The following is a 20605-nucleotide window of genomic DNA, read 5'->3' as shown; positions in this document are numbered from 1 at the left end:
GGAGGGTCTGTCTCTGCAGCCCAACCTGCTGAAATCCAGTTATTATTGGAGGCCTGTTAACATGGTGGTAGGTTGTAGGATACTTATGTCTGACTGAGTCTCAAAACTTTGGAGTACATTCTGGCCCTGTGTCTCAGGGGTTTGGCCTTCACAAGTGTTTCTACCTCTCTTCTAGAAGTAGAGATTTTTCCTCTGCCCTTTATTTTCGTCCCCTAACTGCAGCATGTATCCACCAGTATTCTCATTTAGTATTCTTCAGGATCCCTGCTCCTTAAAATAAACTTTTTTTTTTTTCTTAAATGAGATGGGAGTGGGATGAGGTAGGGCTGGAATTATTTTATTCCAGCTATAGTGATATTTTACCAATACTCTATAGCAGTATCTTTCCCCCTGCAAATTAAGGTTTTTGTTTTCTTTGGTTTTTGTTTTTGTGGTTGGGATGGGTAAGGGAGAGGAGCCCGGGTGGAATTCCCAGTGGCTGCTATTATTCTCTCCCCTCAACCAGCAGTACCGTGGTGGGGAGCTTTTTCTAGATTTTCCCTGACCTTCCCTGTGAGAACATGCTGGAGTTTCTGGAGAAAAAGCCTGTAAGTGTAGGAACCCCTTATGATGACAGTCCTCAGGTACTTCACATACCCATACTGTCCAAATTTGTCCTACAGCAACTTGTCAGAATTTCTGGTTTAATGTTCCTTTTGGCTTATATGACATTAGGCAGCTTCTGCCTCACTTAAGCAAATTGGTTAGTGTTCTGTGTCTCCTTATAGACACCTGTTTCTCTTCAGACTCAGGATGGCCAGCTGTCCTGTGAATTCAGTTTTTTTTTTTTTTTTTTTGAGGGTTCTTGAAAAATCAGTTTGCTGTCTGACCAGCTGTTTTCTTGGAAGGGCAGAAGCTTTTCTTTTTTTTTTTTCTTTAAGCCTTCTATATGTCTGAACTCAAACTAGATGTCTACTTTGTCATTTTAAAACTTAAACTTTCGAAAGAGTTTATAATAATTTACCTGTCCTTCATAGCCTCTCTTTATCAGATACATATAGAAATGAATTCCTTTTTAAAGGCAGGGATCAAGGAATACAATGGGGGACGTCATGAAGGTTTGGATCTGAGGAGTAAGAGCTGTTGTGAATGAGGGAAAATGAAACTGTAAGAGTACCTGATGGCATTCACCTAGTTGAGCTGCCAATATAAGATTGTTTATTGGTTTTGGTTTTCTAATTAATAGGTAAATGGATTTCGCAGTTATGTAGATCTTTATGTGAAAGACAAGTTGGATGAAACTGGAGTGGCGCTGAAAGTTATTCATGAACTTGCAAATGAAAGATGGGATGTTTGTCTCACACTGAGTGAAAAGGGATTCCAGCAAATCAGCTTTGTAAATAGTATTGCAACAACAAAAGTAAGTGTGCTATTTCTTTGTTGCCATGTCAGTGATAGAAGAATCCTTCATTAAAAACAAAATAAAAAACAAACAAAAAACCCCAAATCTGCTTTTGTGAAATAAAAATTGGCTTATGAAAATGAAAACTTATTTTCTATGAAAATAACTCTTACAGTTTATATATAAACATTCATTGAGCATTGAGTTTATATGATTAGTGTTTATAGTTGAATACATTTATATTTTATGAATTTAGAATGTTAACATATTCCTTAGTCTGTTCTGAGTTTAGAGTGTAAAAGAAGGAATAATAGGAGAGGAGTCTGTTTTGGGGTCAGATGGTGGAATGTGTTATATGCCATTCAAAGGAGTTTGAACACTCTTCTGTAGGCTTTTGGATTTCAAAAGTGAGTGAAATTTTTCTCATCTAAAAGCATTTGTCCATTGATCATAATAAAGTCTTAGGCAATACAAGCATGTATTCTAGAATAATCTAAAGCAGTGATTTGATAATTTGTCACTCTTCAAGTTTTAACTTATTTTTTTAATACTCAGTGTTTTTTATGATCTAGCATCACTTTCTCAAGTCAACAAATTTTGCATCAGTTATGATTGCATTTTGTAATATGTAATAGAAACCTAATGTACAATGGCATAAAGATGTAAAGGTTTTATTTTTTCTTCTTATAACTGGGGACTGGGAGAAGGCAGTCTTAGTTTGGTACTGTGACTCTACATCATCAGGGACCAGGCTCTTCCTCACTTTCTTTTCTGCCATCCTTAGCATGTGGCTTTCATTCTCATGCCTTTAAGATACCTGCTCTCTTCTCTATGCCTCAATTCCAAGTTCTAGGGAGAGAGAAAGGGGCTGGGCAAATGTGTATACCAACTAAATCACTCCCTTTTTATCAGGAATACAGTAGTTTTCCTGGAAATCCCATCTAGTGTATCTCACTAACGTCTCTGGCTAGAACTGAGTCAAGTGGCTACCTCTAGCTGCAAGGGCGTCTAGATTGGTTAATATTTTAACCCAACTGGGCATGTTGCCAAGTAAAAACAAATTTAGGTTTTTTAATAAAGGGGGGAACGGACATTGGATGGCCAACTGGCAATGGCTGCCGCATTTCCTAAGTTTAAGTCTTGTGTCTGCTAGTATTCGTTCTCATTTCCATGTTTCTTTATTTGATTGTTTTTACTTTGTGTATGGTTCTATACAGTTGGCTAATTGGACCTAGAGCCAAAAAGACCTTATTTTTAGTTTTTAAATTTTTTTAAAATTTTTTTTAAAGATTTTTAAAGTTTATTTGTCAGAGAGAGACACAACGAGAGAGGGAACACAAGCAGGGGGAGTGGGAGAGGGAGAAGCAGGCTTCCCGCCGAGCAGGGAGCCTGATGCCGGGCTCGATCCTAGGACCCTGGGATCATGACCTGAGCCAAAGACAGATGCTTAATGACTGAGCCACCCAGGCGCCCCAAGACCTTATTTTTTAAAAACCAACTCTGCAATTCTGAGATTCATATTATGCCTCTGCATAATTGGGTTAATAATATTGACTCCACAAAGTTGTGAAGATTAAATGCGCATTCAAGAAAAAAAAGAATATGTAAGTATTTTGCTACCCTAGCTATAGAAAATCTTATATTCTATTTTTTTGTTCCTGTTTAGGGTGGACGTCATGTGGATTATGTAGTAGATCAAGTTGTTGGTAAACTGATTGAAGTAGTTAAGAAAAAGAACAAAGCTGGTGTATCAGTAAAACCGTTTCAAGTAAGTGGTGCTTTATATATTCTGTTGAATTATTAAATGATATAAGTTCTGATGTTGACTTTTTTTTTTGGGTATGTTTTCAACAGGTTAAAAACCATATATGGGTTTTTATTAATTGCCTTATTGAAAATCCAAGTTTTGATTCTCAGACTAAGGAAAACATGACTCTGCAACCCAAAAGTTTTGGGTCCAAATGCCAACTGTCAGAAAAATTTTTTAAAGCAGTGAGTAAAATTTTTATTATTTCTCAGTGCTTTTATTGAGAGTTGATTAAGTAGTTTTCTTGACTTATTTATTCTCTTTGTGATTAGTTTCTCATATTAACTGTGAGCATAGGCACTTATACTGTAAATTAATAATTAGTTGATTTATTTTAATTAATTCTGAAAACCACTAAGGATAGACTTTGTTTTGTAAAACAATGGATTGTTTTGCCAAGAAAGTAGGGATTCATGTAACTGATTGTGTTTTTAGTTTTTTATTGGCCATTACACAGCTAGATTTTCCTCTAACAAATGTACAGGTCCTTATAGGACTCCTGATTTCATCTTTTCTACTCCTTTCAACTTCATCTACTGATTTTTACCTTTGTATAGTTTTTTTTTTTGAAATTTTGATAATCTATGCATAATATAAAATTTATCATATTCTACATATTTTAAAATTTCATTTTACTTTGCGTGTATTTGGACTGTTTTAATGAGGTGAGAATACAAATAAATAATCTTAGGTTTATAACTGAGCCTTGCAGTTGTTAATAATTTCTCATAATCTGTTGTATATAAGCAAGATTTACTTCACTTCCCTTGTTCAGCAGTACCATCAGTAAACCTATATTAAGTAAACATATGTAAAGTGCCTTTAAATATATTTGCACTGTGAATGTAAAGATGAATAAATCACAGCCCCTCTTTGGAAGTTTATAGTTTGGTGGAGGAGTGTTTTGTAATTGCCATAGAAATAACTTACTTATCACATTCTGGTATTGTAAATTCAAAGGTATGCCCTCACAAACAAAAGTTGTTTTTTAGGTTCCCAGCTTAAAGCCTGTAGAAATAGTACTTTTGCATCTAATCATTAATTCTGAATACAAATGACCCTACATTAATGCTTTTGCAAATTTCTGCCCTCATAGCATTCATGATGAAGTGATTTGATTTTAGATTTTATACTTTTTCATTTTGAGTGGATTAAGTTTAGATTTGGCAACATAGTCCACCTCTTTTTATATCTCACATTGCAGAAAACTATTTCTTACACCTAAAATCAAACTACCCAGGATAATGAAAAATAAATAGCTCCAACTTGGAGATTCTTCACTCTTCTTTTTGGGTTAACATCTCGTCACACATTGACTCACTGCATGGTGACACACAATATATAATGTTGAAATTCTCATTACCAAACTTTTTAAAGAATAAGGATGATTCATAAGTTCTTGATTATCCTAATGTTTCCTATATATTAATAGTTTTTGTCATAGCAAATTCAAGATTTGTGTTTTTGAGGAATATAAGAAATGTCAGTGTCTAGAATTTCCCAGCTAGTAAATTCATGGGTGGATCAGCTTTTACCATGTTAATTTTAACAAAATTAACTTGCAACAAAAGCTATGTATATTTTTCATGGGGTTTATTATAATAGTTTTTTTCATATTTCGGTAAGTTGCCCTTTATTCAAATCTGTTTGTATTTCTGTACAGTAGGTTATTGTGTATAGCTGCCTGAGTTAGCTTTACTGTAGTTAGAGTAAAATTTACTAGCATGTATCATTATCATCACCGTTAGTGTTTCACCATATAACTGCACAGATTCCAAGTATTACATTAATTTTAGCTAAGTGTATGAACTTCTGGCTTGTTTGTATATCATTATTCTTTGATTTTTAGGCTTCTAACTGTGGCATTGTAGAAAGTATTCTGAATTGGGTGAAATTTAAAGCCCAGACTCAGCTGAACAAGAAGTGTTCATCAGTAAAGTATAGTAAAATCAAAGGTATTCCCAAACTGGATGATGCTAATGATGCTGGTAAGATTCAGATTTTTTTTTTCAAGATTTTAAGTGTTTATTTGTATGGTTATAGAAAATATTCATTTTCCAGACTATACAATTTTATGTGCAGAGTATAATTTTACTTCATTAAAATTACACATGCACTACATATTACCAATTTTCGGGGGATAGGAATTCAGTAAAATATACTTAACATTTCAACTATACTGAGCATAATGTTACTCTTAACCTTTTACTGTCATCATTGTGATTATTAATTTTTCTGGCTTCATTTTTCTCATTGGTAAAATTGAGGAATTTGGAGTATATGTCATTTTTAATATCTCTCAGGTGGCAAACATTCCCTGGAGTGTACACTGATATTAACAGAGGGAGACTCTGCCAAATCGTTGGCTGTGTCTGGATTAGGTGTGATTGGGCGAGACAGATATGGAGTCTTTCCACTTAGGGGAAAAATTCTTAACGTACGGGAAGCTTCTCATAAACAGGTATCTTTCTCTCATATCTCCACATATATATGACATTTTAATACTTTATTTAAATTGCTGAGCTTTAAAAGTAAATTCTGACTCACTTTTTATATATTTCAACACTTTAAAAAAATTTTTTTTTTTATTTTTAAGTACTTTCTACACCCAGTGTTGGGCTTGAATTTACAACCCTGAGATCAACAGTCGCATACTCTACTGACTGAGCCAGCCAGGCACCCCTCAACACTTTTAACATACTTTGAATTATTTTTCTTTTTGCACAGATCATGGAAAATGCAGAAATAAACAATATTATCAAAATAGTTGGTCTACAGTACAAGAAAAGTTATGATGATGCAGAATCTCTGAAAACTTTACGCTATGGGAAGATTATGATTATGACTGATCAGGTTGGTTTAAAGGTTGCCACATATTTAAAACTTATCTTTTTCAGGGTGCCCTTTTGATATTTGTTTCATGAGACTTTCTCCAAGAAAGTAAAAGGGAAAATGATTGTACATCAAAGTGGGGAGAAGAAAACATTCAATGGCATTGTTTGTGTGAGGCACATTTTATGCAGCTATCTTTTTGGTTATTTTAAAAATGTTTTTAAATGCAATAAATATGAGAAGAGTAGAACACATGGTAGTATTGTGGGGTTGAAGCCTACCTATAAGTCGAAAGGGAATGATGAAATTTATAAGCAACAAAGATTAATCAATAGGATGATGGATAATGTTTGTATATGATGGCATAATTAGGGATGTGCAAAAACTAGGACTTGAATAGTAAAATGGCAGTACTTAGGAAAGAACTGGAAAACCAAAACGGAAGAATTTCATATGCATCCAACTGCTTGTCTCATGTACTCTAATTAAAAGCATTTGTATAGAAAATCTTCCACTGAAAAAGCTGCTATGTAGTTTTAAGCAGAAATTTAGCAGTTTTTATATCAAGATAAGACTTCACACCTGTACTCCATGGATTACTCCTTCCCTTGTTCAGTGAAGTGGCATTATAACCATGTTTTATGTATTTTCATCCTTAAATCATTCTTTTAGTGAAATCTATATAAAACATACAATGATAGTGTATTTTGTAATGATAGGAAGATTTAGTCTATCACTAGCTATATTCATTATTTGAATTTTAAGAAAAAATTCTTTATTGTGTACATCTAAAGGATAATCTTTACTGGTTTTTAAAGTGCAGTTCCAAAATTTGGAATTTTGCCTGTGCTGCATTCATACATTTTAAAATTTGGTTATATAAATAATTATGTTTCATAAAATTATTATAGCACTCTTTACTAACATTTATTTAGGATCAAGATGGTTCTCACATTAAAGGCCTGCTTATTAATTTCATCCATCACAATTGGCCATCACTTTTGAAGCATGGCTTTCTTGAAGAGTTCATTACTCCTATTGTGAAGGTACTATGTACATTAATATATTTTTATACTGTTGCTTAAAGAATAGCAGAAAACTAATTTTTTTTTTATTAATTTAAGGCTAGCAAAAATAAGCAGGAACTTTCCTTCTATAGTATTCCTGAATTTGATGAGTGGAAAAAACATATAGAAAACCAGAAAGCCTGGAAAATAAAATACTACAAAGGTTTGTATTTTAAAATACTTAAATTTTGTGAAGTTACCACTGACATAAATTTATTTTTGAGATCGTTATAAAATATTTGGAAAGTTTGTTTTAGACTACAGAAGTAACTATGGCTGATTTTTAAAGAATTTATGGAAAATTTTATAGAAGTAGAGAGAGTGGTATGATGGGCTTCCCATGCACTCTAATAATCATCATTTCACTGCCAATCCTGTTTATCAAAACTCTTCTCATCTCCTCCCCATTAGTTTGAAATAACTTCTAGATTTTATATTATTTCCATAATATATTAGTATGTATCTCTAAAAGAATGTTTAAAGAATGTTCATAATTTATCATATCTTTCTTTAATAACCTTAAATAGTCATTGTTAAAATTCTTCTGATTATAATAAAAATGTTTGTTTTGTTTTTTGTTTTGTTTTGAGTCCGGATCCAGTCAGGGTCCACACATTGCATTTGGTTTGATAAATCTATTAAATCTTAATATATTGTTTCTCTTTTCATATTTTTTTCCTTGTAATTTATTTGTTCAAAAAGTTGGATTGTTTGTCCTGTATAATTTAACACATTCTGGATTTTGCTGATTATCCCTGTAATTTCATTAAGTATATAGTATGTTCCTCTGCCTCTTATTTTCTGTTAACTGGTAGTTAAATTGGAGGCTTGATAAGACTTGGATTAGATTTACATTGCAAAAACATTGAACAGGTGGTATTGTATGTTTACATCAGGAGGCATGTAATGTCTGGTTTTTGTCTATTAAAATTGATCCATTGGTACAGGTGTTGCCAGCATGATCGGTCAGCTTTTAATGGTTTTAAACAGCCATTAATGTTCATAATTCTTGGAAATTTTTTCAGCTTTTTTGAAGAAGAATTGACAAATAAAATTATACATATCTAAAGTATACAACATGATGTTTTGATATATGCATATGTTGTAAACTGATTACCACAATCAAGTTAATTAACATATCCATCACCTCATATAGTTAATTTTTTGTGTGTATGGAAGGAACATTTAAGATCTCTCAGCAATTTTCAAGTATACAACATAGTATTATTAACTGTAGGCACCATGCTATACATTAAATCCCCAGAGCTTACTCACCTTGTAACTGAAAGCTTGTACTCTTTGATTGACATTTCCCCATTTCCCCCTCTCCCCAGTCCCCGGCAACTACCATTTTACTCTTTTTATGAGTTCGAAATTTTAGATTCTACATGTAAGTGAGCTCATGTAGTATTTGTCATTCTCTGTCTGGATTTTTTTCAGTTTTATTTTTTAAATTGTGCAGGGTTGGGTACCAGTACAGCTAAAGAAGCAAAGGAATATTTTGCTGATATGGAAAGGCACCGCATCTTGTTTAGATATGCTGGTCCTGAAGACGATGCTGCCATTACCTTGGTAATCAAGTTAATTAAAAAAATTTTTTCGTGATATCCATCCCCCTTCCTGCCATACCTTTCTTCCCAATCTTGGTTTTCTGTAAGTCTCTTTTGAACTCTAATGTCCAAACTAGTTAATCTTAGTGTTTCTTCACCCCAGTCTCACACACAGATGCTCTGCTTTCAAAGTTCTTTAATTGAAAGACTTCTGTTCAAGTATATTTTTGACAAAAGCCTATTGGAAAAAAAACTCAATTTCTGAGAAATTAATAATTAGTTATTTGCCTTTATAAATTTTATTTGTATAATGAAAGTCATTTAATTTTTAATGTGTGGAATTGTTACCTGGAATCTTTCAGGCGTTCAGTAAAAAGAAGATTGATGACAGAAAAGAATGGTTAACCAATTTTATGGAAGACCGGAGACAGCGTAGGTTACATGGCTTACCAGAGGTTAGTCATAAAGAGTGGTGGTCTGGGGGATGAAAGAGACTAAAATTCATGCAGGAATAATGACAGTGTTGCTATATAACTTTTCTCTTAGCAATTTTTGTATGGTACAGCAACAAAGCATTTGACTTACAATGATTTCATCAACAAGGAATTGATTCTCTTCTCAAACTCAGACAATGAAAGATCTATACCATCTCTTGTTGATGGTAAGTAGCTTTTGTTTTAAAATCTTTCTCACTTTTGTATGTAGTTATTGAGTATATTTTAATTTCATGTACTCTAAGCTATTCTTATAATAAAATTTAAAATTCTGAATTTGTTTTTGAGATCTTTTGGTAGGACTGAAATCTTTCATATTCCTTAATTTGAATCTCTTAAACTTTTCAGGAAAATTAACCTTAAAGCCAGTTTTTAAAGGTTTTGCCCCAGGTTGATTGCAGACTTTTTAAAATAAAATATAAAATGGGATTTTTATAAATTCTAAAATAGTTATCCAAGACTAAATTTTAAAAAACACCTTTATGCCTTAGTACCCAAAACCTAACTTATCGAACTTGCCAAAAAAAATTTGGAAACTGGTACCTGGTAGTTAGAGCAGTTTTTTTTCTTCTATCTGGAAATATTTAATTTTCGTTTATAACTTTTAGCAAGTTGATCTTTGTGTTGCTTGGGTTTTCAGCTAATAGCAGATGGTTCTACCCATCCATCTAATTCAGCTTTAAGTTACATCCCTTCTGTGAAGTCTTCTCTAACAATTGCAGTCTAAATTGGTTTCAGATGCCTAAACTTCTATTCCAATATTGTGTGCCTCTTATTTTACTTGTGTCAATTTTGCCTCCTCAATTAGATTATAAAATTCTCAAGGAAAGTGGCCATATTTTGTCATCTTGTTTCTACCATGTTCTGAGCCCACGATGATGATGATAGCTAGCATATACTGAAAAGTTTATTACTGTGCTCATTGGCCTAGAGCAAGAAGAATGATAAGGAAGCAGAATGCTTTGCTTGCATTATCTCATGTAATCCTTATGATCACCCTGTTAGGAAGGTAATTATTTCTATTACACTGATGAGGACGCTGAGACTATTGGTTTAGTAATTTGCAAAAAGTCAAATGGTAAATGGCCAAGTTGAGAAGAGTATCCAGATCAGTGAGATTTTAAAGCCTGCATTCTTAACTGCTACAACACATCTCTTCTTTATAAGGGTTTTCTGATTTGGGATACTCTAGTAATATACTTTTTAGGCTTATTGATGGTTTGTTGCTACTTTAGTTACAACTGACATTTTGGGTGTATGAATGTTCGGCAATTCGGCAACTCCTGTGAAAGGGATTTGGTGCCATTGAGCAGTTCTTTAAGACCAGAAGGGGTGGTCTTTTACCTGGCACCTCACTTTTGGAATAGCCTGAGATGGTATAAAAACATGTTACTATGTACTTACTGTGTTATAGAATCTCAAGTAACAATTTTAGTTATTTTTCAAAAGCAAATTATATCTTTGCTTTTTTCTCCTGAATATATAGAACACTGTTGTCATTAAAAGAAACATTGCAACTATATCTGGAGTAATATTTTTAAAAGAGGGTTGTTCTTTTTAAAAATAGGTTTTAAACCAGGACAACGAAAAGTTTTATTTACCTGTTTCAAGAGGAATGATAAACGTGAAGTAAAAGTTGCCCAGTTGGCTGGATCTGTTGCTGAGATGTCTGCTTATCATCATGGAGAAGTAAGCATTAAGATTGAAATCAATTGAAAACTATATTTACTGGCATGAAGAATGATAATTAAGCATAATAAAGTATTTTTTCTTTTATAAGTTCTTTGGAAATTAAGAGAATCAAGAATTTGGATTTTAATAAAAATTAGGGAATATATATAGAAAATTTAGAATATTAATATTATATTCTGTTTCTATGCTGTAGCAAGCATTGATGATGACTATTGTGAATTTGGCTCAGAACTTTGTGGGAAGCAACAACATTAACTTGCTTCAGCCTATTGGTCAGTTTGGAACTCGGCTTCATGGTGGCAAAGATGCTGCAAGCCCTCGTTATATTTTCACAATGTTAAGGTAACAGTTTGCTGATACAGTGATATAAAGTTCTACTTGAAGTATATTGGAACTAACTAAATGTTTAATAGAATTGTAAGTATGGAGAGATGATTGGGTACTCTGTTGAGCGTGAATGCTCCAAATTACTTGATTGCAAATAGAATGAAGTTTGTTGATCTCAGTGTTTGTGAATTATTCGTGAAACATGTCCTAATTAATGTAAGGATTTTTTCTGATCCAACTACTTTTTAGGCTGAAGAAGGGTTTGGGGGTTTAGTCAGAGTAAGAGGAAATCCATAAAACATGATTTATCAATACTAAGAAATTAGGTGGACTAGTAAATAAGCACGTAAGTAAAATAGGGCTATTTTATTCTGGCTTTCTGCCTGAGAGAAATGTATTTGGTAGTAAGTTTAGGTAAATTGTATTTAAGTACATGTAATCAAAATTTTAAAAAGCATTTTTCTTAATTTTTGAAATGTAAAGTCTTTATAAAGTTTAATTTCCTAAAATGGGACATTTTTCCATATTTTTTCCCTTTCATTAGCTCTTTATCAAGACTGCTTTTTCCTGCTGTGGATGACAACCTGCTCAAATTCCTTTATGATGATAATCAACGCGTTGAGCCTGAGTGGTATATTCCTATAATTCCCATGGTTTTAATAAATGGTGCTGAGGGCATTGGTACTGGATGGGCTTGTAAACTACCCAACTATGATGCTAGGGAAATTGTGAACAATGTCAGACGAATGCTAGATGGCTTGGATCCTCATCCTATGGTAATTATTTAGAACTTACTGCTTATATTGTTTATTTAACAAATGATAATGTACTAACTACAAAGTCCAGTCATTTTAGAAAAGTAATGGAAGCATTTGCATTTTGGAACATATTGTGGACAATAAAGACCTTAGTAGTATGTAACTTGATATGTGCTTATAGTAAAAGATACAAGCTTTGGGAAAAGCCTGGAGATAAGGATTATGGGGAACAACTTTTTTGAAAGTTAAAAATACTTCATATTTCAGGTTTTCAAATATCTAAATTATATAGAGAATAATGTTTTTATGACAAAATTATATGCAACTTTTTGTTCTCGAACTAAGTCATATTGGAGTTGTAAGGAATCTTAAAAACAATTGTATATATTTTAATGTATCCCCATATTTTTTTTATTTTTGCCCTTATATCATCCACTGTGCTTGTTTTTGCCCCAGACTACCTCCAAGAAAAACTTCTCAAAAAAGTGTCCTCCCCTTTTCTATGTGATTTAAACTCATCTGGAAATTTCCCTTTATCATGATACACTTAAAATGTATTTGTATTACAAAAATGGTAGTGCTTATTGTAGAAAATATAAGCAAAGAGGAAAAAAACTTGATAAAACCAGCATATAGAAGCACACTTCATATTTTTATGTATTTCTCTCCAAGTTTTATTTCATTCTTGTATTTTAAAATAAAACATTACTAGTATGATTTAAAATCTGTTTTTCTCCTTAAATACTTTAAAGTACTTAAGATATTTCTAATAGAAGCATAAAATGCTTTATGATTATAGTGTTTTAATCCTTTCAGATATATTTTAGAATATTAAGACAATCTGGTCAATACATGTTTTCATGTGCTCAGTATATATATGGGTAGATACGTATATGTGTATATAGATACATATACATATATATGTAAGAATATTCAAAATATTCAGGGTATGGAAGGCAAATCATTGGAGAAAAGTTAGAAAGTTAGAATGGGTCCAGACTGTGGAAGACTTTCAATATAACATCCAAGGAGTTTGATTTTAAAGGATTATTAGTCTAGGGGAGAAGGAGGTATAGAGGCAATAGGCTGAAAAAAAATATTCTAAGACTAGGAAAGATGAAGCTAAGGTTTTTTGTTTTTGTTTTTAAAGATTATTTATTTGAGACAGAGTGCAAGAGCAGGGGGGCAGAGCAGAAGGAGAAGGAGAAGCAGACTCCCCACTGAGCAGGGAGTCCAAGGCAGGGTGGTATCCCAGGACTCTGAGATCATGACCTGAGCCAAAGGCAGACACTTAGACTGAGCCACCCGGGCGCCCAAAGCTAAGGTTTTGAGATTGCGAGATGCTGAGATTATATTAACAGAAGCTATGAATTCAAGGTTGAGTGATTATTTGGAGACAGACTATTAAGGATGAGGAACTTAGTTTCATTCATGTTAATCTGTTAGTAGCAGTAGACCATAGACTAAGGGGCATTCAAATATTGTACTGGCAGTTAGGAGAGAAGTCAGGGCCTTAAGTTATTTTTATTTTCCTCTGCAGCTTCCGAATTACAAAAACTTTAAAGGAACCATCCAAGAGCTTGGTCAAAACCAGTATGCAGTCAGTGGTGAAATATTTGTGGTGGATAGAAACACAGTAGAGATTACAGAGCTTCCAGTTAGAACTTGGACACAGGTTAGTAGAAGTATTTTCGCTGCCTGTCAGGAGGGCAGTGGAATGCTTTCTGGTAAGAATATGATTCCATCGTTGTTTGTCCTAAGTCTGTATAGTGTTTAAAAATTCCTATATACATTTTTGACCCATCCAGTTGAATTTGTGCTTTGAGTATTCAGATAGTAATTTAAAAGTTTAATTTCTCTACATGTAGAATGACTTAAGCTGGCTTGGAACCCTTATAAATATGGTTAACAAATTCATGTCAGTATCAGCTGTTACAGATCTAAAAGTATGCATGTCATCTCTTGTCAGATGTAGTTAATGTCATCCTCTTCATACTCAGCCTTTTCCTTGCCCTTTGGTGTATGAGCAAATCAGAACCGTTACATTGTATATCTTCTTTCACCATTGAGACCCCAGTATATTGTCCTCTGTACTGACTGGGCAGATGATAGAGAGGGAGGTTTTTCTTTTTTTCCCCACCAGAGTAAGGGAATATTTAAAAAATTGCATGATTTGTAGTATGAGAACGTGAGTGTGTGTCAGGAAGAGAATTACTTTTTTTAAAATCTTTTATAGGTATACAAAGAACAGGTTTTAGAACCTATGTTAAATGGAACAGATAAAACACCGGCATTAATTTCTGATTATAAAGAATATCATACTGATACAACTGTGAAATTTGTGGTGAAAATGACTGAAGAGAAGCTAGCACAAGCAGAAGCTGCTGGATTGCACAAAGTTTTTAAACTTCAAACTACTCTTACTTGTAATTCCATGGTAATTGACTAGATTTACTATTAATTTAATGTTTCTTCCATGCCATAAGTAGAATTTTTATAATTGGTTTCATGATGGTTGTGGCTGTAGTAAGTCTGAATGGTTTTCCCCCTGCATATTTGATCAAGAATCTAAAGGTGCATTCCTTTAGATTATTATCCACTACTCTTAATCCCAACTCTGCATTGGTGCATCTGGGCTTGAGCACATGGGATACACACCCTGACCAAAAGTTATGGGAGTGACTGGTGCAGGATTTTCATGTTCCTTATGCCTGTCTCTATTAGCATTTTAATTGTGGAGTACTCATCTCCCCATATTTCTAATCTGCTTTATTAAACTTGTATATTTGTGTTTGTATATAATTGGAGAGAAAGGTAGAAAGTGAACGTGTATGATTACCCTCATTCCATTCCAGATTAGCTTTTAGACATAAAGAAAAAATCCAGTAGCACAGTGGCTGAGACAAACTGCCATCATCTGCTAAGAAAGACAGAAAAAAGGAGAAAAAGGATAGAGAAGAAGTAAAAATTTTCCTCCAAATTGAGAAAGTTTGAATGAATTATAGCATAATTATAAACAAACAAAGAGACAAATACACATCTATTGAGTATATGGGGGAGAGAGAACTTTAAATTTAACATTTGTAAACTTAGAGATAGAATGCTTTTAGTTTGAAAAAAATTTCTTAGATGGTTTTATAGCCATTTTGAATTAGAACCTTTTTTTAAAGGATCTATTTTTATTTTCAAAATTATTTTAAATATTTTCATAGTTTTGAGAATTTATCAGTTTCTTGGAGTCACCAAAAGAATATTTACCGAAATGTACTTAATAGTTTTGGTTCTGTTTAACAGCTTTTAGGGGTGGTGTGTGTTCATTTAAGTGTGTTATAGGTATTTTAAATACTGTAGATGTCACACAAGTTAAAAATACCAATACAGATTTATGTCATCTTCAAAAACTTTGTGTTTTTCTTAGGTACTCTTTGATCATATGGGATGTCTCAAGAAGTATGAAACCGTGCAAGACATTTTGAAAGAATTCTTTGATTTACGATTAAGTTATTATGGTTTACGTAAGGAATGGCTTGTAGGAATGTTGGGAGCAGAGTCTACAAAGCTTAACAATCAAGCCCGTTTCATTTTAGAGAAGATACAAGGAAAAATTACTATAGGTAAGATGCAACCTTTAAAAATTTAAACATTAGTTAAAATGGAAAAAAATCTTTATTAATAGAAGACATTTTTATCAGTAGAATATAAACAAATACAAATTGAATCTCTTTTCTTGATCCTAACTTTATTTTTCCCTCACATAGAGAATAGGTCAAAGAAAGATTTGATTCAAATGTTAGTCCAGAGAGGTTATGAATCTGACCCAGTGAAAGCCTGGAAAGAAGCACAAGAAAAGGTAATCATTTGCAGAACAAGACATTCAGAGAAGCTTTTACAAGCAAATTCCAAAACAAACAAAAAACCCAATTCCTAATTTTTAAATTCAGTACTGCTATAAAGGTGCCGAGTTGTCTGTTTGGAGACTGAAGTCTTCTGTTTATCCACAGAACAGATACAGTACAGGAATTTGCAGTGCACACCCACCACAAAGCACTTTGCCAGTGTGACTCAACCAGGGCCTGGAGAAATGACTCCAGGTGTGAGAAGGTAGCTCAGTCTCCTTGGCCTTTTTTCTGAGCCTGCCATTAAAGGGTGTTAGTTGTTTGTGGTGGTGGCTTTTGTGAGGTGCATGTGTACTATCTGGGAACTACACTGGTAGCACACAAATCATTTCACACTGGTCTGACTATGGTCAGAGTATGGTATCCAGTCACCATTCACTTGGTCTGGTTTCGGTTTATGCTGGGAAGACTAAAGACAAAATGTTCAATATTATAGTGTTTATCGAGCACCCAAGTATGTGCTCTGCCCTGTGCTTAGATCTTAGACTAGAGATTTAAACCCTGGAACTTCAGATTAAAAGTCTGATGTTTTATTAAATTATCCATTTCAGATATCTAGTATTCAGTGAATGAATATTGAAACTTTGAGATTCTTCTCAAGAATTAGTTTCTTGCTGTTGTGTATAATTAAAAGAAAAACTTAAAAAGGCAATACAACATTGTGATTGAGAACACAAATGTACAAAAGGAAGAAAATTATGGAAATGACTAATTTTTTACTTAACTAGAATGTGTGTATATGATACTGATGTTATTATCCTTAAGAAATAGTTATGATTATAGGACATAACTTAAACTTCCTTACATTTATGAATTCTCAACCCACAGTGTTTTCCATATTTTTTATCAACTACATTGACATGCTGCTTTTGTTTATATTATTTAAACTTTTTAAAATTTTGAACAGTCAGTATAATGCCAGATATTAGAGTGAGTAAAATTAGAATAAATTATATACTTAGCAATTACATGTTAAGATAATAGGCTTATTTATCGTTTAGGGAAAATGGGGTGTAGGACAAGATGGGGAATATTCAAAATTAAGATGATCCAAGCACTTTGCTTTCCTTTCAATGTATTTTACTGCATTTTTGAATTCCAAATTATGGTTTATACACTGCTTGCCCTTCTCTATGGATTGTTGGTTTAAACTATATCTTAAAAAATATTAACTAGTAAGCTAGTAAATTTAATGCTTAGTTTTAAAAGGTAAAGGTGTGTAGGGTTTGAGAATGCCCTTCCTTTGGAAGTAGATTTCATGGGTAAAACCTAGTGGTTGGTTTCAATAATTTCATTGTCACCATCAAAATTTTCTCAGCATCTTGGCCATGTGTTCACTTTGGGGGTTAAGGTAACAAAAGGAGCTGCTCTTATGAGAGTGTCCTATTGTGTAGAGTTGGAGAAGAGAGAATTATAAAGCAGATAATTATGAGATTAGAGTTTTTTTTTTTTAACATAATAGAATTCTGTCATTGGAACTTGAAAAGTTTATTTTTCTGATTTCTGAAAATATCCTTAGTTATCTTAATGTTAACAATGATAGTACACATATATTCATTGAGTGTTTGTTAATAATACTTTGGGTGTCATCAAAACCTAGAGCAAATAGACTTAAAGTGTGGATCTAAACAGGATTTTATGACACCCTAGTAATATTTTAATAGTAGTGTAACAACTTAAATATTCCAAAGAAACACACTGTTTCATGAAGAATTTTTAAAAATGGTAGAATTTATTAATTTGTCGTAAGTACTGTTTGTCTAGGTACTTATTAATCATTGATGAACTCAGCAACAGCATTTCTTATTTGGCTATTGTTGCTTAATTGAATTCATAGTTTTGTTTATGTAATGAAGCATGTTGCTTTGCAATTTATATTTTTATCCCTTCTAAAGTACACTAAACTTTACTTAGTATATATACATTATTTTACTGAAAATTTTAAACTAAATTGAAAACATTTTTTTTCTTTTTTGGTTGCCAAAAGTGAACTTTTTGTTTCATGGAGCATCATGGTTAACTCAGTCGTTTTTAATTATCTGAGTGCCTTAAATAATTTAAATGCAGTTTTATTTAATGGCTCTTGTTATTTTAAAAATCTTAGAGGTGATGTCACCTATAATAACTTCTATTAAATTCACTGGATTTTGAAATTTAATACTAGCAAAAGAGGATTTTTTTATTGCAATCTTTTTCTTTTCTTTTTTTTTTTTTTTTAAGATTTTTTATTTATTTGACACAGAAACACAGTGAGAGAGGGAACACAAGCAGGGGCAGAGGGAGAGGGAGAAGCAGGCTTCCCACAGAGCAGGGAGCCTGATGCAGGGCGGCTCGATCCTAGGACCCTGGGATCATGACCTGAGCCGAAGGCAGACGCTCAACGACTGAGCCACCCAGGCGCCCCTATTGCAATCTTTTCTATGAAAAAAGACCTTATAAATAAAATTTTAGAATACCCCTCATAATTCTTACTCTAACTTACCAGCTATTAAATTCTTAATTGAACTTTCTCTTCATACATGAGTATTCTTGCTTTAGAGAATTTTTATTAAGAAATCATACTAAATGAGTGTACCTTAGCATATTTATATTACAACTGTAAAACATTCTCCATAAGTGATACTTATTTTGGGTTTCAAATTGTTCATTCACTCACCAGTATAAAAATCTGACAAGATGCAGTGATAAAACATTAGTTCTACTCTATTAATTTCAAGATATGTGGTATCTTCTCATTTCATGACTTAGTGCCTGGGCAAAGCAGTTAATTTTTCATCAGATTCCTATATAAATGGGGAGTGAATATACCTGTTCCTTTTGAAGACTTACTATTGTGTATTTTTAGAAAACTTTTTATAGGAAATACATTTTTTATAGGTAATCCTGCAGATAATCTAAAAGAACCCCATCCACCCTTAAGATAGAGTATTAAGTGTATAGCATTTGTGGAATTTTTAGCTCAATATTCAGTAAAATTCAGCATTGATTTAATACTATACAGGACTTTAACATAAAGTTTATTATTTTTTACAGGCAGCAGAAGAGGAAGAAACACAAAACCAGCATGATGATAGTTCCTCTGATTCAGGAACTCCTTCAGGCCCCGATTTTAATTATATTTTAAATATGTCTCTGTGGTCTCTTACTAAAGAAAAAGTTGAAGAACTGATTAAACAGAGAGATGCTAAAGTATGAACTTTTGTGGGTTAAATAATTTGAAACTATTTCAGTATTATCCATTTCTTTTTCTTTTTCCAAAAAGAAGTATTTTGATTTACCCTTTATATATTATTAAGTTACTGATTGTTTAAATTATACTACTTTCTTACTATAGGGGCGAGAAGTCAATGATCTTAAAAGAAAATCGCCTTCAGATCTTTGGAAAGAAGACTTAGCAGCATTTGCTGATGAACTGGATGTAGGTTAAGTCTACATTAAAAAATATTTGGAAAAGTAATGTTTATGAAATAATGAAATTTCTTCTTTAATTATTTCAGTTTCTTTTAACTCTGTAAAGGTTAATGTGTTTATAAGCCACGTTAGGATTAAACTTCTAGCTATATGAAGTTATAAAGAAATAATTTCTACCTAGAATAGATGAATATAAAAAGTTATATGGAATGGGAATTTAGAATAAATTGAATTCTGATACTTTCTATCAGTTAAATTTTAACTGACTTCAAAATAGCTTATTGATTCAGTCTCTTTTCCCCCAAAGAGGTAAGAACAAAATATATATGATTGAATATTGGTACTTTGATTTTTACAAAGTAGAATGATAGTGTCTTTAGGTTTATAACAGAGAAATTTTAATTTTTTTTTTATAATTTAGTTTTCTCCAGGTAGAATTCTGTTTTTTTTAAAGGTAGAAAAAGGTAGAAAATAAAAACTTTTTCTAAAATTGCCCAGTATATCATAGGATCTTAGAGTTAGAAGTGACCATATAGGTCGTTTAGTTACTACCCCCTTATTTTACAAATGAGAAGCTAGTTAGACGTGGGACTACAACTCAGGTCTTTTGACTTAGAATTATTGTGTTTTTTTAATGTTTATTTTAGATTATATCAGTTGAAAGGAAAGGTTTATTCCTTAATGAATGATATTCGTTTTATTTCTTATGCAGTAGTGATTGTCTTTTCTTATGAGTTGTTTATGCACCCACCTTCTTCCCCTTGCCTCCTTTTTAATTATACTTCAGAAAGTGGAAGCGCAAGAACGAGAGGATGTTCTGGCCGGAATGTCTGGAAAAGCAATAAAAGGTAAAGTTGGCAAACCTAAGGTGAAGAAACTTCAATTGGAAGAGACAATGCCCTCACCTTATGGGAGAAGAATAGTTCCTGAAATTACTGCTATGAAGGCAGATGTCAGCAAAAAGTTGCTGAAGAAGAAAAAGGTATGACATATCTCTTGTTTTAGCTCATTGGTGGATTCCATCTTCATAATGATGTATATGTGTATTTTAATTTTACTGTGTGCTTAAGTCATGCTTTGTTTCTATTTCACTGTGATAGGCAATCATTTGTTCTATGAGATCAGTTGGTCCACAGAAAGAAAACATAAGTCAGGGATCCACATACATGTAAGGAGTTACTTAGTTGATTCTGTTTTTTTTAATTCCTTCCTTCCTTCCTTCCTTCCTTCCTTCCTTCCTTCCTTCCTTCCTTCCTCTCTCTCTCAAGGTTTTATTTATTTGACAGAGAGAGACACAGCGAGAGAGGGAATATAAGCAGTGGGAGAGGGAGAAGCAGGCTTCCCGCTGAGCAGGGAGCCCAATGCGGGGCTTGACCCCAGGACCCTGGGA

General features: G+C 32.9%; 1 protein-coding gene across 2 annotated transcripts in view; it reads left to right on the top strand.

The window, feature by feature from the left end:
* TOP2B (DNA topoisomerase II beta) overlaps nucleotides 1-20605 on the top strand; it is a 58929-nt gene that overhangs the window by 25270 nt on the left and 13054 nt on the right. For both annotated transcript variants that reach the window (XM_032408804.1, XM_032408803.1), the window contains exons 8-28: nucleotides 1226-1399; nucleotides 3048-3149; nucleotides 3236-3373; nucleotides 5038-5176; nucleotides 5492-5649; nucleotides 5916-6041; nucleotides 6956-7066; nucleotides 7145-7250; nucleotides 8550-8659; nucleotides 9000-9092; nucleotides 9184-9298; nucleotides 10699-10820; nucleotides 11017-11165; nucleotides 11695-11926; nucleotides 13449-13583; nucleotides 14145-14345; nucleotides 15327-15522; nucleotides 15667-15758; nucleotides 18838-18993; nucleotides 19139-19222; nucleotides 20003-20197. In XM_032408804.1, the coding sequence (XP_032264695.1) occupies nucleotides 1226-1399; nucleotides 3048-3149; nucleotides 3236-3373; nucleotides 5038-5176; nucleotides 5492-5649; nucleotides 5916-6041; nucleotides 6956-7066; nucleotides 7145-7250; nucleotides 8550-8659; nucleotides 9000-9092; nucleotides 9184-9298; nucleotides 10699-10820; nucleotides 11017-11165; nucleotides 11695-11926; nucleotides 13449-13583; nucleotides 14145-14345; nucleotides 15327-15522; nucleotides 15667-15758; nucleotides 18838-18993; nucleotides 19139-19222; nucleotides 20003-20197 (2934 nt within the window). The remainder of the gene's footprint in view (nucleotides 1-1225; nucleotides 1400-3047; nucleotides 3150-3235; nucleotides 3374-5037; nucleotides 5177-5491; nucleotides 5650-5915; nucleotides 6042-6955; nucleotides 7067-7144; nucleotides 7251-8549; nucleotides 8660-8999; nucleotides 9093-9183; nucleotides 9299-10698; nucleotides 10821-11016; nucleotides 11166-11694; nucleotides 11927-13448; nucleotides 13584-14144; nucleotides 14346-15326; nucleotides 15523-15666; nucleotides 15759-18837; nucleotides 18994-19138; nucleotides 19223-20002; nucleotides 20198-20605) is intronic.

The sequence above is a fragment of the Phoca vitulina genome, unplaced genomic scaffold (genome assembly GCF_004348235.1).
Source record: "Phoca vitulina isolate PV1807 unplaced genomic scaffold, GSC_HSeal_1.0 scaffold10, whole genome shotgun sequence".
Lineage (NCBI taxonomy): Eukaryota > Metazoa > Chordata > Mammalia > Carnivora > Phocidae > Phoca > Phoca vitulina.
This window is presented reverse-complemented; position numbering and strand designations above follow the sequence as displayed.